The sequence below is a fragment of the Heterodontus francisci genome, chromosome 26, assembly GCF_036365525.1.
Source record: "Heterodontus francisci isolate sHetFra1 chromosome 26, sHetFra1.hap1, whole genome shotgun sequence".
NCBI lineage: Eukaryota > Metazoa > Chordata > Chondrichthyes > Heterodontiformes > Heterodontidae > Heterodontus > Heterodontus francisci.
The window spans coordinates 64,537,216-64,555,634 of NC_090396.1; the positions used below are offsets into that span (position 1 = coordinate 64,537,216).

General features: G+C 40.9%; 1 protein-coding gene across 3 annotated transcripts in view; it reads left to right on the forward strand.

Annotated features, from left to right (window-relative positions):
- The window catches only part of aspscr1 (ASPSCR1 tether for SLC2A4, UBX domain containing), a 255,059-nt gene that overhangs the window by 84,255 nt on the left and 152,385 nt on the right, over nt 1-18,419 (forward strand). For all 3 annotated transcript variants that reach the window (XM_068058424.1, XM_068058425.1, XM_068058423.1), the window contains exons 6-7: nt 4,619-4,692; nt 10,005-10,629. In XM_068058424.1, coding sequence (XP_067914525.1) covers nt 4,619-4,692; nt 10,005-10,629 — 699 coding nt within the window. The remainder of the gene's footprint in view (nt 1-4,618; nt 4,693-10,004; nt 10,630-18,419) is intronic.

Sequence of the window (18,419 nt, forward strand, 5' to 3'; positions counted from 1 at the left end):
CCATTTTGGTGAACATGTACCTCTTATGCAACATTGGTCCAAGAAGGCATAGGGTGAGATATATATTTTGAGAAGGAAGAGCCTCAGTTTAGGACATTGAATGCTTTAACTCTAGGGTGGTCCAGAGTTTGTGTGTGGCTGGCATGGAGAATACTGCCCTGGCAGTGGAGCTGTTGCTTCATATCTTGCAATGATTCTAAGAAAAAAAGAAAGACTTGCATTTGTATAGTACCTTTCATATTGCAAGGATACCCTGAAGTTATTCAGTGCCAGTAAATATACTTCATTAAAAAAATACAGTCACTCTTGTTTTACAGCCAAATGAAGCAACCAGTTTGAACACAGCAAGGTCACAAATTAGATAAAAGGCTAAATTGATTTTTGCTAGTGTTGCTTAGCTGAATATTGGCCAACTTTGATTGTTGTAGGTTCCGTTCTTCCTTTATTCCTTTGGGGGTATAATCAAGAATGTTTGAGGCCAACAGCTCACTGGTTAGGCCACTGTAGACCATTATATGTCTTCTAAGCTGCTGTACTGATCTTCCATTAATGATTCAATAGTTCTATGTTGGGTGCAGTTTTGCCACCACAAAATATCTGTCCAAGATCTGAAACCTGGTCTTCCAAATAGAGAAACCTTATTCTAGCTTCCTTCATGTACACAAGCAGCTTATCCATCTGCCTTTGGTTCCAAAGGTTTTATCTTAACAAAACTTTCAGCTCTGTCCCAGAGCGCACCATTTATGCTGCATGGGAGGGCAAGAATCTAGTGGCCAGCATCCTGACATCAAAAAGCATTAAAGCGACTCTCTTTAGGTCAAGATCGTTGTGACTTTCTTTTCTCCTGTTATCATTGAGCAAGCATAAACCACTTATTGTAGTGTAATGGATATTCAAGTCTGATGAATTAAGATCCTACCAAGGTAGGCTACCTATCTTCTTTCTCGACTGTCATTTTGTGTTTGAACTTTTGTTGCTTTTAAATTATTCGGTCATGGGATGTGGGTGTCACTGGCAAGGCCAGTATTTAGTCCCCATTCCTACTTGCCTTTGAGAAGGTGTCGATGAGCTGCAGCAGTCCGTATGGTGAAGGTACTCCCGCGGTGCTGTTAGGTAAGGGTTTCCAGGATTTTGACCCAGCATTGATGAAGGAATGCTAATATATTTCCAAGTCAGGATAGTGTATGACTTGTCGGGGAAATTGGAGGTCATGGAGTTCCCATGCGCCTGCCGTTCTTGTCTGTCTAATTGGTAGAGGTCATGGGTTTGGGAGGTGCTGTTGAAATACTGAAGAAGCCTTGGTTGGTAGGTAGAAGTCTTGTGGATGGTACGCACTACAGCCATGCTGTGTTGGCGCTGGAGGGAGTGAATGTTTAAGGCATTGGAGACGGTCATGATTAAGTGGGCTGCTTTGTCCTAGATGATGTCGAGCTTCTTGATTTTGCTGGAGTTGCACTCATCCAGGCAAGTGGAGAGTATTCCATCATATTCCTGACTTGTGCTGTGTAGATGGTGAAAAGGCTTTCGGCATTCAGGAGGTGAGCCACTCACCACCGAAGTACCCAGCCCCTGACCTCTTGAAGCCACAATAGTTATGTGACTGGTTGACTCTACCCAACTGGTTCCTACTCATTAACACTGCAGATACTTTTTTTTTCCACATTTAAAGTTCTGATTAAAAGTTCAAGGAATAATTTTTGGCAAGCCAGAAGCTAATATAGGCAAGTTCAGTAAAGGTCTATTCGCCAACTAAAACATTTTTCTAGCATTGGTTTAATTCAAAAATCTTTGCTGCTCATGGTCTTTTAAAAGTACTTTTTGCTAACTGATTCTTTGAACTACTTGAGAAGTGTTTTTGTTGCACTGAAAAAGTCTCCTTTAGCCATTCTGTAAGCAAAAACTGTATGAAAAATGCTGAAGTAATTTAGACATGGAAGAACAATCAATCAATCAAATCCTGTTAAAGCTACAAACAAATTAAATGCTTTGACATAATTCTCCATTCCTGTAACATATTACTTTGAATGACAAGATTGTGCTGGTGGTACTTAATTTGTTCTAACGTAAAGACAATTTCCCTGAATCTTTATCTGAAATGTATGACTGCTACCTGTATTACCTGGCTAAGATTTATCTTGTTTTGACATCCCTGGATGTTTCCAATCCCTAAAAGTTGCAGCTGTCTGCCAATTTGAATGGTTCAACACAGATCATTCAATCAGTTGCCAAGTTAGTTACCGATAATAGAACGAATGATCAACAAATCAGTCAATTCTTAACAGTGTGTGCTTAGAAGGTATAATTCTGGACATAATGAAATGATTTACAGGAAAGGACTGCATCACACTGCATTGCTAAGCTTTGGTTTGTAGGCTGAATAGTTTGATTCCTTTTAAGACCGCAGTGACATCGCTATAAAAATAATTAGTGCGATCAATGACTGTGTGCTGCTTCATCAAATGATGCCTAGCCATTCTTTAAATGTTAACTGCTAAATGTTGTACATTTGTTTTTATTCTATGGAAGAAGAAATAAAATTCCTTTAAACATGATGGAACCAAATCTGCCTCCGTCCCTGGTCACAATATGAGGCTGAACCATACTGTTTGCAAGCTTATTGTTCTCTTTGACCCCAAGTCCTCTTCTTCACCAAGACCACCTACTTTTATCTCTAATAAGACCTGTCTCTGGCCCTGTCTCATCCTGTCTGCTGCTGAAATACTCATCCATGCTTTTTTAAAATCTCTAGCCTCATCTATTCCAATGCTCTGCTCTCCTGGCCAGCTTCTCATGTTCAACTCTGAGCTTGAGCTCAGTCAAAACTGTACTGCCCATACCTTAACACTCTCCAAGGCCTGTTCATCCATTACCCCTGTGCTCATTGACTTCTATTGGCTGTGGGTTAAACAATGCCTTGAATTTAAAATTTTCATCCTTGTGTTTAAATCCTTACATGGCCTCATCCCTTCATGTCTCTAACCTCCTGCAACCCTCCAGGAACACTGCATTTCTCCCATTCTTGCCTGTTGTGCGCCCCCTATTTGGTTTGCCCCATAATTGGTGGCTGTGCCTTTAGCTGTCTGGGCCCTGAACTCTGGAAATCCTTTTCTAAACTTCTCCACCTTTATACCCCTCCTTTTAAGTTGCTCCTTAAAACCTGCTTCACTTGTCCAAATATCTTGTGGCTGGGGGTCAGATTTTGTATGATAATGCTCCTGTGAAGCACCTTGGGACATTTTGCTAATTAAAGCTGCTATATATATATATATAATATGCAAGTTGTTGCTGATATGTGGCAAGACAGGTGAATTCTAGGTATAAAATGCTTCCAAGATAGGTTCCAAAGAACAAAGAAGTTTGTTCTTTGCAGTAGTTCTTTGGTTACATGTAACATAGAGGAATTCTGATAAATTCTTAAAATTATGTTGCATTATAGCCAAATTGACACTTTGGTGTAAATGACATGAAAGTAGTAATCTGCTTCACAAAAGTGCAACCTTAGGAGCATGCAAATCTGCTGTACAATAATAGTGTTTTGAACTTTTACTTCATATGAAATTCTTTATGTACTAATTTAGTCTTAACCAGTTTAAAATATAACCAGGTCAACACCTATGCTAAAAGAGAAGGTAAGGAATTTCCATGGACCTGATTCACCAATCATAGTGTAATTTCAAGACCTTAGTATACCCATGTTCAGAGTTATTCACTTCAAAAGTATGAAATTTGCTGTGTTTCTAAGTCAATTCAGCATAGCACCCCGCTAACAACCTTCAATACTTGTAAAAAAAAAAAATTAATAAAATAGAATTCAGCACTTTTCAGGTTTGGTGTTTATAAATTTTAGAACTATGATGCTTAATGGGTTCGAACAATGTTTTTTCATTTTTTGGAATGAAGATCTGGTGTTAAGCCAGATTGATTCACCAGCTGACTAAGGCATCCAAATTGAAATTACTAAATCTAATTCCTAGTTGCAATTGAGAACTTAGCACTTCTCATGACTTAGCACTAAACTGACTTGAAGATGTTACAATGGTGGCTTGTAAAGGGAAGGAAAATGTCATATTGATGAAATAAAGGATACTTTTCTGAGGTTGGAAATAAGGTGTTCAGTTGGGGCAGTGTAGTAGGCTTAGTGGCACAATACCAGTTCAGTTTCAGTAGCTGTGTTATGTGTGTTGGCACAATTTATAGTACCTCCTTGTACTCATCCTAATGACAGTACGTGAGTGCTCAGAAATACGCATGCATACTTCGCATACACTTCAATTTTCTTTTCTTTTACGGCAGTTGTTCTCAAACTTCTCAGGTTGAAGGACCCCTTTTCAAATGGATTAATAATCATGAATGCCCATCTAAATTATAATGCTATATAATATTCATAGTATGAAAGTGCCACTTCTAAAGATGGGTGTGGCTGCTTCTCATTGAAGACTTTATGATTTTAAAATAGAAAGAACGATCTGGTGATTTTAGCCAGTGTTTGATTGAAGTCATATTGTATGGGTTGTTAGTTATACAGGAAAAATTTATATAAAGAATTATTGGAGGTAATTATTTTTGAAATCTTCATTTTTGTAAAATACATGTTCTTTCATTTTGTGGCCTGTTTCAGATAACTGGAGAATCTGCGCTAAAGACAGCCACTCTGAAATCACTTGGACTCACTGGTGGTAGTGCCATAATTAGGTAAGAAGCCAACTGGACTTGAGTAATTGTATTTCAGTGAAAACTGTCAGAGCTGGAGATTGCACTGTGATTAGCAGGAAGTAATGATAAGTAGATGTCAATCACCATTTGTGATGAAAATATGTCATTCAGGATTTTTGGCTCCACCACAAGAATCTTAAAAAGAAAACTATGACTGGGGGGACTGTTAATCTGAAATAAAACCAGAAAGTGCTGCAAGTGCATAGCAGACTTAGCTGAAAAGAGACAAGTTCATGTTTCAGGCGGAGACCTTTCAACGGACACTATTTTGATTTAGGGTGTTTAACTGAAACATTAACCTATCTTTTCCTCCTTTCAGACAGACCTGCTCTATATTTACAAATTTTCTGTTATTAAAAAGGCCCATTTGCTTCTGTTTGTATATGGCATATTCCTCCTAGCAGAATTTTCCAGCAAAACTTGTTGATAATTAAAATTGCTCCTTATGAGGTATTTGCATATTATGCAAAGGGTTATTTTTAAGAATCTTATTCAGAGTAACTTAAAGTGCGGCATGGTAAATAAAATAAACCTGCCTGATAGCTGACAGTTTTGATGTCTAATTAGACAAATCCTAAACTATTGGAATGAGATGACCTAGATTACCTTTTTAAAGAACAGGCTATTAGTATTTAGACTTTAGTGTGACCATGGATAGATGGTTTGATTAATGGCACATACTAAAGGATAAAATGAGGCAAGGGTATCTTTGATTACTGAAGGGTGTTGTGGAGCTGAAAGAAAAGCATGTATATAAGTGCAACAGCATGCAATGCTGCAGCAATCAATGGGTGTGGGGAAGTAAGACTTGCTCTTAAATGAAACTTGCTCTTATATGATTTACTTTTAAGTGAATTAACCTGTTTTGAAAAGTAATAATGGTCTACACATGTTTTTGCATAATCCTTATTTCAGTTCTGCATATGGTATGTGTTAAAGGAAAATCCAGATACTTGACGGCCTTGGAATGGATGATATATTTCAAATGGCAGGTGGAATGTAATTAAATTATCAGGACAAATTCTCAAAAGCATTGTATTTTATTTTCTGCCATATTTGCATGGTCGAATGTGATTTTTGAAAATTAAATATAGTAATTTCATTGAGTACTAACACGCAACAAAATATCACAAAAGTAATGAACCGTCATTTTTTTAGATTTGTTCTTGGAATGTGGGTGAGCTGGCATGGATGCATTTATTACCTATCCCTAGTTGTGCCCAGAAGGTGGTGGTACGCCACCTTCTTGAACTGCTCATGTTTCATGGCAATTTCTTTTTATGACCAAGTAGCTTATTAGATCATTAAGAGAACATTAAGAATCAGCCACATCTTGTGGACTAGTCATGTATTTGGCCAGACCAGGTAGTATCTATGGATGATTTACACAAAAATCTGGCAGCTTGGTATAATTTTTCTAAGCAATAACTGCAAGTCACCAGATTTATTGAATTCGCTTTCATAGCTTGCATTAATAGGGTTTGACTGCTCGGTTGCAAGTCTAGTACCGTAACCCTAATATGTGACCACAACTAATTTTTCGTTGGTAATTGATATGAGGAAACAAAATGATATATTATAGCCTTGGTGAACTAAGCTTTAATCATGAATTCTAACACAATGTCCTTTATGATTTTTAATAAATGTAAGTGCTTTTTTAAAAATACAAAATACTTTGATTCCTTATTTCCAAAATAATAAATCTTCAAACATGAAACCCCTAGTTTGGTGGACGGTGTTGAAAGTTCTATCTTACATCCCAGTAGGCTGACCCATTACTCTTGCCATGGTTTCCTCTTCCTTCTCAATTGCCTTTCTCACTCAGCTGCAGAGTTTTAATTTATCTCAATATTTTTATGTGCATTCAGTCGATTCCTGTCATTGGGGGTGGATATTTTTCTATTGATCTCCTTTCTCCCCTGTTGTACGTTTGTTTCTCCTTTCGTGGATGTGATGCTGTCTGCAAGCAAGGACTTCAGTATTTATAGCCTTTTTGGAAGTCTTGTTCTGCTTAATGTCACAAATCATCTTTACTCAGCTTTATCCTGTGATTCATCCTCAGTTGTTTGTTGCATTTTTTCTTTTTAATTGGTTAGAGCTGTGGTTTCTGTCATTTGTCGACCTATGTACTAATATTCAGAAAAATAGTTCAGGGCCTGCAGCAGCCACAGATTGATCTTGCTTCTTGTGCAATCTTTTTGCCTCCAAAACAAGCAGTCTTTTGGACATTCGTGACTTATACGTCATTAAATTGTGATCCTCTGCAGCTCATCTTAGATTAGGATCTCTTTTCTGACGTCGTAATTGAGTGAATGTCATAAACATAAAAATTTTGCGCTTTTTTTTTCCTTTTTCTATTTTATACATAAAGGACTGATTTTTATTAAGTTAAAATTTCTGGGAGAGTAGTTTATATGCTCTTGGTATTGAAATCAAGTGTGCACAAGTATCATGGTTGATAGTCAGGCTTCAGTAAGGCCACTGAAGACACGAGTCCATGAGACCCCATTCTGACAGCCCTTCATATGCAGCCATCTTGGTCAGCCTGCTTAACTCAAGGGAGTTCCTTACACTATAATAGCCCCATCACCATGTGTCTTGTGTATCCTGGTTTATTTATTTTGCTAATGTACAGGCATACTAAAAAGTTACATAGTTTGCCTGCCTAGACTTCTAGTTATTCTTGTTTCAGCTGCCCAGCGCTTTTTCTTTCTTTGCCTTTCTCTCCAGTATTTCTTGAAGTTTCCTGGAAGTCTCTTGTGGTCTGGAGGGAAGAAAGAAACCTCTCCTAAGGTTATTTATGAGCAAACATTCCTTCAAAGAGAAGAATACTTCTCTGACTGTTAATGCACAGTTGCAGTTGATCATTTTAAGTCACAAAGAAAATGCATCAATAATGTCAACAAACTAAAACTGATGTAATTCAGTGTCGGACTGAATAAAAAATGTGAAATACAATATTGGTATATGTAGAGACATAGTGCACAAACATCTTTATTCCTACCTTGTTGAGTGCTGCAACAAACATTTTTACGTTGTATTATGCAAGTACATTAGTCTCCTGCACTTTGGAAAGGAGTTCAAGGACAAAATGGAGGAAATAATTTCTCTGCAACTGGCATAAATCAAGCCGTCATCTACACTGACGTGAGAATTACAAAAGCCACAGGATAAAAGATTAATATGTGAAGGAATATTCTAGAATTGAAGTTGCTATGAAGCAGTTGAACCTGTAACATGCTGAAGACTTCCAATCTATATGAAATAGATTTGGAAAAGTAACAAACAACTAAAAGACATTGGAGAAGGAGGTAAGAAAAATAGACCCATTTATATCAAGAATCAGAAATATTTATTTATTTAGAGATACAGCACTGAAACAGGCCCTTCGGCCCACCGAGTCTGTGCCGACCAACAACCACCCATTTATACTAATCCTACATTAATCCCATATTCCCTACCACCTACCTATACTAGGGGCAATTTACAATGGCCAATTTACCTATCAACCTGCAAGTGGCTGTGGGTGGAAACGGGAGCACCCGGCGAAAACCCACACAGTCACAGGGAGAACTTGCAAACTCCGCACAGGCAGTACCCAGAATTGAACCTGGGTCACTGGAGCTGTGAGACTGCAGTGCTAACCACTGCACCACTGTGATTAAATTTAAACTTTCGTATAAAAATACATTAATGCAGTCACTTTTGCCTCAGTCTTGTGTAGTATTTGAGAATAAAAATTAAAAGGAAAAGATGTTTTTTGTCTGCACTGTTGACGATGCGGAGTTAAAAACAGAAAAAAAACTTTGTTACAGCAATATATTTTGTTTTGTAATCTGTTCTACAAGTGTTGCTTTGTTCTATTCACAGCAATACAGATTACCGCCAAGCTTTGGAAGGAGCCTTGCCCTATTCATAGGAGTACAAAGTACTGGCTGCTGAGCTTTACACGGATCTGTGGCAAGGTAGTATTCTGGTTCACAGGTGGTGAGCGTGGCAGCAGCTCAACCATAGGAAAAGTGGATACTGGCTCAGAATTACCATCTAAAGACCTTGGATGCTCGATGGAGATAACAGGGAAAACCCTATGGTAGAATTAAGAGTTTGCATCAGCATAGTGAGCCATTTTGCATTACCACCTGTGGTCATGCCAGTTGCGCAATGTTATTTCATTCTGCTCCTGAGTGTTACCAGACTGCACACTGTGATGGACATTTTCAAAGGCCTGGTGAAGCAAGCGCATACCCTCATTCGGCGCATGGTGGATTTTAACAAATGTACCACAAGAATGTTGGGCACAACTACTTTGAGACAATTGATACTAAATGCCATAATTATTGTTCTTGGCTTTGAAACAGTGCTGTTTGCCTTAAGAAGTTTGAAATTTATACAGTTCCATCAATCCTATGCATTCCTTGGAAGTGAAGAAAAGGGGGAAAATATGTTAATTCTTATAAATTTTTAAAATCTATTTCATGGGATGTGGACGTCGTTAGCAAAACCAGCATTTGTTATCAACTACTTTGAAATGGTGACTTATTTGGAGAAGCATGGCTGTAATTTTAAGCACAGGACATGCCACAAAACACGTGAAGAAGGAATGACTGTTGATCTGTTTTTCACAGCGTCGGTTGGGGCAGGAATGCTGGCCAGTGCATTGAGACAACTCCTTGCTCTGAGTAGTGCCACAGGATTTTAAAGGCTACACCAGAAGGTGGACAGTACCTCAGTTTAACATTCTATTGAATAGAACCTCTGGCAACATATCACTCTACTATTGTTGCACTGAAGTGTCAGTTGAGAAGTACGTGTTGAAGTCTTGGAGTGGGCTTTTATCCCACAACCTTTTGACTCGTGGCAACCAACTGAGCCCAGCCACCTGGTAGCCTTTTGTGGCTGATGCAACAAATTTTATTCCAAAAAGACATTGTTTGAGGACATGTTGGAATGAAGTAAACAACTCTGCTTCCAACAAACATATGATTGTTCTTAGATTTTTGACTTTGGTCTCCATTTTCTGTCCTCACCTTTATTAGCATGGATCAAATTACTTTGTTTATGCACCCTAAGATGGTAAATTTGGATATCTTGCACTGGTATTTTAAGTTAAATAGTATTCCCAGCTGAGCAGTACTGCTTCAAGCACCTTAATGCCTAATGTTTTGAAAATAGTGCTTTCTCCCCACAGCATTAGTTATTCCAGATGTTGTCCGACTGAATAAGCAGCTCATATGGTTAGCAGGGCTAAATATGCGACTTGACCTTAAATTCTGTGTCATTCTTTCATGCAGGTACGTGTTGAAGAGACCCGTTGTAGATGGACAAAATGAATCTATGGATTTGGCAACAATTTCTGACAAGCAACCAGTGAATAAATCTGAATCCAAAACCGTACTAATTGAGCTTGTTGATGGCTCTCCACCTGAACCAGACTCTGTTCATTCTCTGGAGGATTCTAGTCCTAATGGGTTGAGCACAGAGATTAACTCAGGCAGAATTGTGGAGGTTTTTGCAGAAAAAAAAGTCCCATCAATGGACTTGACACAAGAAGAAAGTAAAGACATTACAGACACTTTCCAAAAGAAAGATGATGAAAACAAGTTGCCAATTGAACAGATCAGATTAAAGCCATCAGAAAAACCAAGTGATGATTCAGCACAGCCTGTTGCTGCTACTGAGCCAGGTCCTCCCTCAGAATGTTCTGACATTTCAGACCACAGTGCCTCATCCACAAAACAAAGTGAAGGTGCTGTGCGTATCCCTTTTCTAATGGGTGGTCAGCAGCTGGGCCAATCAGAAACTGTTCGACAGCCATTTACCCCTGATGAACAATCAAAGGCAACAACACTCTCTTCTAGTCCAGCTGGTCCACCACATCCGAAGAAATCAAAAACTATTCTTCAATCGCCACTGAAGGTAGGAAATTAGACGTTCGTTTTGTTTCTGTCCACTGCTAGTGTAGCAGTTGAAAGGAGGCTCAATTTGTTTTGGTCCCTTAATTTGTGGTAACAGGCCATGCTGTTAAGTTAAAACATCAGCGTTTTTATTTCTGCCAGAACCTTTGTTAAGTTACTGTATGAATATTTTCAGTTCCAAAAGAAGAGAGATTTTTTAAATTTGCAGATAGCATCTGTTCTAACAACTGTGGTGTCATAGTCATGTAGCAACTTTAAAAAGCAGTACTTTTTACTTTTGGCATCCTCAGCCTTTCCTTCCTCTGAGAATCTTAGGCTTTTAAAAATCCAAGTTTCATTTTACTTAGTCATTTCCTCTTGACTTGCCTTGTCTGACTTTTGAATCTTCTTGATGCTGAATTACATGATGAAAGTTAAATGTTCTTCCTTCGATGTTTATTCCAAACTACTCACAGACCCTGTTGTCTTAACTAGCTCTGCTTTGAGAATTCAAGCTGTCTTCAGTTATGAACGTTCAGTTCCTTGACTTGGTAATCACATCCTATCTATACTGTTGTAAACAAAACAGATGGCTAGTAATAACTGTTAGTGTGAGAATCCTCAAGAAAGCTTCCCTAATTATCACCTTTGGCAGCCTGTATCTGACCACTGATGGAATGTTAAACCTTTATTTGGCAAACTACAAAACAAACCTTTTGCTCTGCATTTCATGTCAGTCCCGAGCCATGAAAACATTGGACTTGATGAAGATCACCTAATCCATGCCGGAAGGTACCCTCTGAAATGTGAGAAATTTCGCTGGACAAAGCAGTTACACAAAATTAAGATTGAAGCAGTGTCATAAAAGTTGCTGATATTTAAGGCAGACCTCAAGAGCCTCTGTTGCTGTATTTGCATTCAAATTAATGCAAAATATTTGTACAGAAAGCCAGTAATAAAGCTTCACACCCATTATTACTGATTGGAATGCTTTCTTGAACCATGGTTGCTGGACTATGCAGTGAGCTTCAGAAAATCTCAGGTCTTTTTGGACAGTCTCAGTCTGTTGCTTCGTGGGCACAGACAGAAAATTGTCCCTAATTTAGACACAGGAAATAGAAATGTAGCAGTGGTCAGTTAGGAGTAATATTTTGGTGTTGGAGGCAGTGTTAGGAGTTTCACCTGCTGGAGAGTGCTTATTTCTGAAACGAGGGGCTGAATGTTCCCACCTTGGGTTTTTTCTGGGCGGCAGGACCATTTTTGGGCCATGACTGAGCAGCGCAGCAGCAAACTGCCGGTTAAATCTTCCGGAAGGCATTCAACTAAGAGGGCAACTCTGGGATAGCTGTCCAGTTAGGGACAGTGGGCATATTGAGGATGGGAGAGAGCAATTCTGTGCACGTGCTTGCAAGGGCAGTGGCAGCCTTCACTGTGTCTAAGTGGAAGTGCTTCTGAGGTGAATGGGACCAGAGGGACTGGATGAAATGCAGGCACAAAACGGCTGGAGGAAGCAGCAGCCACCTCTTCACCAGCACTATCTGTGATATCAGTCTCCAGGTGATCATGCAATTGCAAATCCCTGTCTGCAGATAACTTCAGGCTTGCTGATTTGCACCTGTAACATGCAGATTGCATATTATTTTCATTCCACTTGAACCTTTGCTGTTCACTTGCCTGCTGTGAGTTGACGAGCTGCAGACTCTGTGGGGGTCCCGTGCACCACTGGTCAGGTTCCACTGCCCTTAGAAAATGCTTGCTAATTGCTTCATTAACAACCTCAGTTGGTTTCCTGCCACTACAGTGTGCAAATTGGATGGTGCTGGACTATACTTCAAAAGTACTTCATTGGCTTTAAATGCTTTGGAATGATCTTAGGAGCTATATAAATGTTATTTCTTTATTTTACTGAGGATTCTCCCATCCTCCCCTAGATATGCTCAGCCAAGTTGGCACACAACTGTGTGGCTGCTGGCTGCCATCTGGTGCTCATTCTCAATGTGTGAGGCTAGTCAGTGAATGTTGGGCTATTTGGAGAAGTAGAAGAGGGGAGGGCACCACAGTCAAACACAAACATTTCTTGCATTTAAAAAAAAAAGAAACATGCTCATCAATGTGGGAGAAATTGCTGCTGGGGAAATGGAACCTTTTCCATTTAAATGACCAGTGCTGATTTCGAGCACTTCCACATTAGGCAGAGCACAGCTTGATGCAGAATTAAGCTCCCTCTACTCTTTAAATAATATGACAGCTCTAGCCTCAGAACAGCACCTTCTACTGCATCATTGTAGCATTTTTCCATCCCTACACTCCTCATCTTTGGATCTTGCTGAGTGATCATCTCCAATTAGTTCCAAATTAGAGGTCAGTTTTGTGTTTATAGGAATGTGCATACCAGGAATGGGTTGAGACTGTCCAAATTCATGTTACACATATCTAACAGAAGGCACTAGATAGCAGTTTGGGTGGGAACACTGGATGTTTCATTTCTTCCTAGTCCAGAGTCACGGTGGTCAAAGGTAACGTTGAGGTAATTGACATTGCAGCTGACATTAGCTGACTTAACATTGATAGCTGGAATCTTTCCTGTTACGTGTGGCTCAGTTCTTCATTAGAGAGTCCAGTTACCAAGTGAAAACATCAAGGAGCTCTTTTTAAAAGTCAGTTTCATCAGATTGCATTTAACAAATTTTATTCTCAAACAATGTTTCAGTTTGAATACACTTTTCTGACCATGTTTATGGCACTTTTAAGTCTTCTGAATCCCTTGCGTTGGATGTGAATTTGGCATTGCATTAAGTGCTCTTCCCTCATTATACTTCCAAGTCCCAGAAATTTTTCTCCTTTTGAGCCCTTTGATTCTCAGACTACTTCTGTACTGCAATTTTTTTGTCTTGAAGCTCCAGTTGAAGTTTCTTTAATTCACGCACATTCATTGGCGCTGACATTGTCAAGGGCTCTATATCTCTATTCATGGACACGACTACCCTTATCTGTGAATTCACTTCACTAAGCATGCAATTCTTCTCTCCTGACCTCACCACTCAACTGTCCAGAGTTTGGCTACATGTTACTAACTATGCTGTTTATTTGATAGTTTCTGATTACGAATCCTGCTGTTGTGATGTATTTGTTGGTAGCTAAGATGATGTGTTTAACTTATCAGTTTTGCTTCAACTGGAATTGGGACAAAGCAGTATATGGACTGCAATGATCTCTGAATTTCTCCACCTTTCTCTGAGCCTTCTCTGATCCATCTAAATCTGAAAAGGAACAGTAGTTCTATAATGGAGGTGTTCTGTTCTTTTGCAAAGGAGGGGGAAAATGTGCCTGAAAATCCAATCAGCTGTTAAGCTTTGGGTGAAATGAGGCAACAAGCTCATTGGTTTGCTAGAACATGTTCCACAATGTTACCATCTAGCAGAGGAAGATTGCCCCCAGTGGAGCTGAGTACATTTGTATCGTTTTAAGCATTTAAGAGGTATAAAAAGAAAAAAAGACTTGCATTTATATAGCGCTTTTCATGAACACCATATGTCTCAAAGCACTTTACAGCCAATAAAGTACTTTTGAAGTGTAGTCTCTGTTGTAATGTAGTTATCAGAAGTGAACATTACTGTGTACAGTTAAGCTAAATAACTATTCGGTCCTAGTATTGTGTAGTGTAAATGAAGACATCATTTTTTGACTTTCACTATGTAAGGTTAGTCCTCTTGTGTTAGGATGCTGTTCTCTCAATTTTCTGGACATTGCATTATCTTTTGCATTTTACTTAGTACTGGTGTGAATCATGCATTTATAAATCATGCACTCTGACTGACTGAAACCACAATTGAAATGTGTTCTCAATCATGGTTTGGCCCACTAGGGACATGACCCCATCTCTCATTTAATATCTCCGTCCTCTGTCCTATCACAGTCCTTCCTTCTTGTTCTTCATCTCACCCCCTCCCCACCCCCCCTTCACTTGCTCAAAGACTTATATTTCTAACTTTTCCCAGTTCTGAAGAAGGGTCACAGACCTGAATCATTGACTCTGTTTCTCTCAACACAGATGCTGCCAGACCTGCTGAGTATTTCCAGCATTTTCTGTTCTGATTTCAGAGTTCCAGCATCTGCATTATTTTGCTCTTATTTTAGTGTTTAATTCACTGCCATTTCTCTTCCAGGAATGCCTGTCTTGAAGAAGTTCTGCTCTTCCCTCTGATGGGATTTCCGTTGATTTCTTTTACCTTGCTCACCTTTGTTGTTTTCCATTTACCTCCTGGTGTTCCATGAGGTTTCTGCTAAAACTCGTTTTCACAGCCACGTTTCCTTCCTCAGTGACTGTCTGGCTTCGACTTATTCTACGTGGATTCCGACTGAATTATCATCCTTCATATTTCGAATCCACCCAGGATTATGGTATTTCCGAGACATACAACGTTCCTCGGACTGCTGTTCTTGTCGCATCCTGAGATCCACACTCTGTGCCATGCGCCGGCATGTGTACACATACGACCTCCCTCTCTAGCAGCACTGACTCAGCCTGTCTCAAAGCTGTCCTCCTCCACAGTTTCATTTCATCCTTCGCCTTATCCGACGCATTAACAAAAAACTTTTTTTCTTCCTTTCAGGTGTTGAGGAACGCAAACTCCAGCAACTCATGGGTACGCCCCTCCAGATCCTCCTTCCCCTTCCCTTCCCTCTGACCCCATCCCTTCTCCTAATCTCACCCCTTGCCATGTATTTACAATACCCTCTGACCTTTCCCCCTCTGATGCTGAACGATCTGTATTTAGCAAAGGACACAATTCTATACCTTTACGCCCCCCACTTCAATGAATTTCGTGCTCGACATGATGTTTTCTTCCGCCACCTTCACCTCCAGGATCACTTCTTTGGCCAGGAGCTCTTCCCCCCCCCCCCCCCCCCCCCCCCCCCCCCGACCAGCGGACCCATTCACCCACCTCCAGTACTCTCCCTCCACCTGGACCCCTCCCTCTGGCCTCTTACCTACTCTTGATCTTTTCATTCAAAACTGTCGGCGTGACATTGGCTGACTTAATTTCTCTACCCTCCTCACTCACTCTAACCTCACTCCCTCTGAACTTGTTGCACTCCGTTATCTCAGGTCTAACCCTGACATTGTGATGAAACCCACTGACAAGGGTGGTGCTGTTGTCTGGCATACTGACCTCTACCCTGCAGAGGCTGACCGCCAGCTCTCAGGCACTTCTTCCTACCTCCCCCTGAACCATGACCCCACCACCGAGCATCAAGCCACTGCCTCCAGGACTGTCACTGACCTCATCACCTCTGGAGATTTTCCCTCTACAGCTTCCCACTTCATAGTTCCACAACCCCGAACAGACTGCTTCCAACTCTTTCCCAAAATCCACAAACAGGTCTATCCCTGTAGACCCATCGTTTCAGCCTGTTCCTGCCCCACTGAACTTATTTCCTCCTATCTTGATTCTATTTTTTCTCCTTGTCCAATCTCTTCCCACTTAGATCCGTGACTCTCCTGACATCCTGTCATTTCAACAGTTTCCAGTTTCTTGGCCCTAACCGCCTCCTCTTCACTATGGATGTCCAATCTCTTTACACCTCCATCCCCCACCAAGATGGTGTGAGGACTCTCTGCTTCTTCCTTGAACAGAGGCCCAACCAGTCCCCATCCACCACCACCCTCCTCCATCTGGCTGAACTTGTTCTCACAATGAACAACTTCTCCTTCAACTCCACTTACTTCCTCCAAATAAAAGGTGTTGCTCTGGGTACCTGCATGTGTCCTAGCTATGCATGTCTTTTTATGGTATATGTTCTAACATTCGTTGTTCCAGACCTACTCAGGCCCCCTTCCCCAACTCTCTTTCTGGTACATTGATGATTATATTGGTGCCGCTTCCTGCTCTCTCCCCTCCACATTGGAAAACTTAATCACTGCTTCCAGTTTTCCCCCCTTCTCTCACTTTGACATGTTCCATCTCCGACCCTTCCCTTCCCTTCCTCAACTTCTCTGTTTCCATCTCTGGGGTTAGGCTATCCACTAGTATTTATTATAAGCCCACCGACTCCCACGGCTACTGCGACTACTCTTCCTCATACCCTGCCTCCTGTAAGGATTCCATTCCATTCTTCCAGTTTCTCCGTCTCCGCAGTTTTGCCAGTTCTGATGAAGGGTCACAGACCTGAAACGTTAACTCTGTTTCTCTCTACACAGATGCTGCCAGACCTGCTGAGTATTTCCGGCACTTTCTGTTCTCAAAACTCAACTGTTTCCTTGGGCGATTGTCCTATCTGTTCAGCCCTTTTCTTTCTTTTTTTTTCTTCTTTTGGGCCTCCTTATCTCGAGAGACAATGGATACGCGCCTGGAGGTGGTCAGTGGTTTGTGAAGCAGCGCCTGGAGTGGCTATAAAGGCCAATTCTGGAGTAACAGGCTCTTCCACAGGTGCTGCAGAGAAATTTGTTTGTTGGGGCTGTTGCACAGTTGGCTCTCCCCTTGCGCCTCTGTCTTTTTTCCTGCCAACTACTAAGTCTCTTCGACTCGCCACAATTTAGCCCTGTCTTTATGGCTGCCCGCCAGCTCTGGCGAATGCTGGCAACTGACTCCCACGACTTGTGATCAATGTCACACGATTTCATGTCGCGTTTGCAGACGTCTTTATAACGGAGACATGGACGGCCGGTGGGTCTGATACCAGTGGCGAGCTCGCTGTACAATGTGTCTTTGGGGATCCTGCCATCTTCCATGCGGCTCACATGTGGCTCAGCCCTTTTAGTTGGGAAGTATTGACGGAGGAGTGGATGGTAGGAGCTAAAATTAGAACAATTCAATTTTTAAAAATTAAATGGCGTTACAAATTGAAATATTTTTAAGTTTACTTGGAAAAAGGAATCTCCCAACAAATATGCACAGGACCTCTGATGATGCAACCTTCCACAACAGTGCCTCTGATTTGTCTTCCTTTCTCCTCAACCGAGGATTCCTCCATACTGTGGTTGATGGGGCCCTTAACTGTGTCCGACCCATTTCCTGCATTTCTGCCCTCACCCCTTCCCCTCCCTTCCAGCTCCGTGACAGGGTTCCCCTTGTCCTCACTTTCCACCCCACCAGCCTCCACATCCAAAGGATCATCCTCCACCATTTCCAGCGTGATGCCACCACCAAACACATCTTGGCCTCACCTCCCCTGTCAGCATTCTGAAGGGACCATTCCCTCCGGGACACGCTGGTCCACTCCTCCCTCACCCCCAACACCTCTTCTCTTTACCATGGCATCTTCTCATGCAATCGCCATCCAAGACCTCAAACACTCCTGCCAGCTAAAGCAGTGATTTACTTGTACTTTCAATTTAGTAAACTGTATTTGCTGCTCACTATGCTGTCTCCTCCACATTGGGGAGACCAGATTGAGTCATCGCTTTGCAGAACAACTCCGCTCGGTCCACAGGCATGATCCTGAGCTTCCGGTTGCTTACTATTTTAAATCACCATCTTGTTCCCATACCCACATTTCTGTCCTCTGCCTGCTGCAGTGTTCCAGTGAAAATCAACGCAAGCTCGAGGAACAGCACCTCATCTTCCAGTTAGGCAATTAGTTCTAGAATAGCACAAGTGGGATTCTGCTGGATAGATCTGGCTGTGCCAGCCAAAATGATGATCTTGTGTGCCATAAATTTTCCATGTAAATAATGCTAATAAAATTATGCAGAAAATTGACCAAGCACCTATTGTAATGTCATGATTTTTCAACCAGCAAAATTAGATAGCTGTTGAAACTGTTAAACATATGTAAAATTTTCAGTAGTCATGGGAGAGATTATAAATG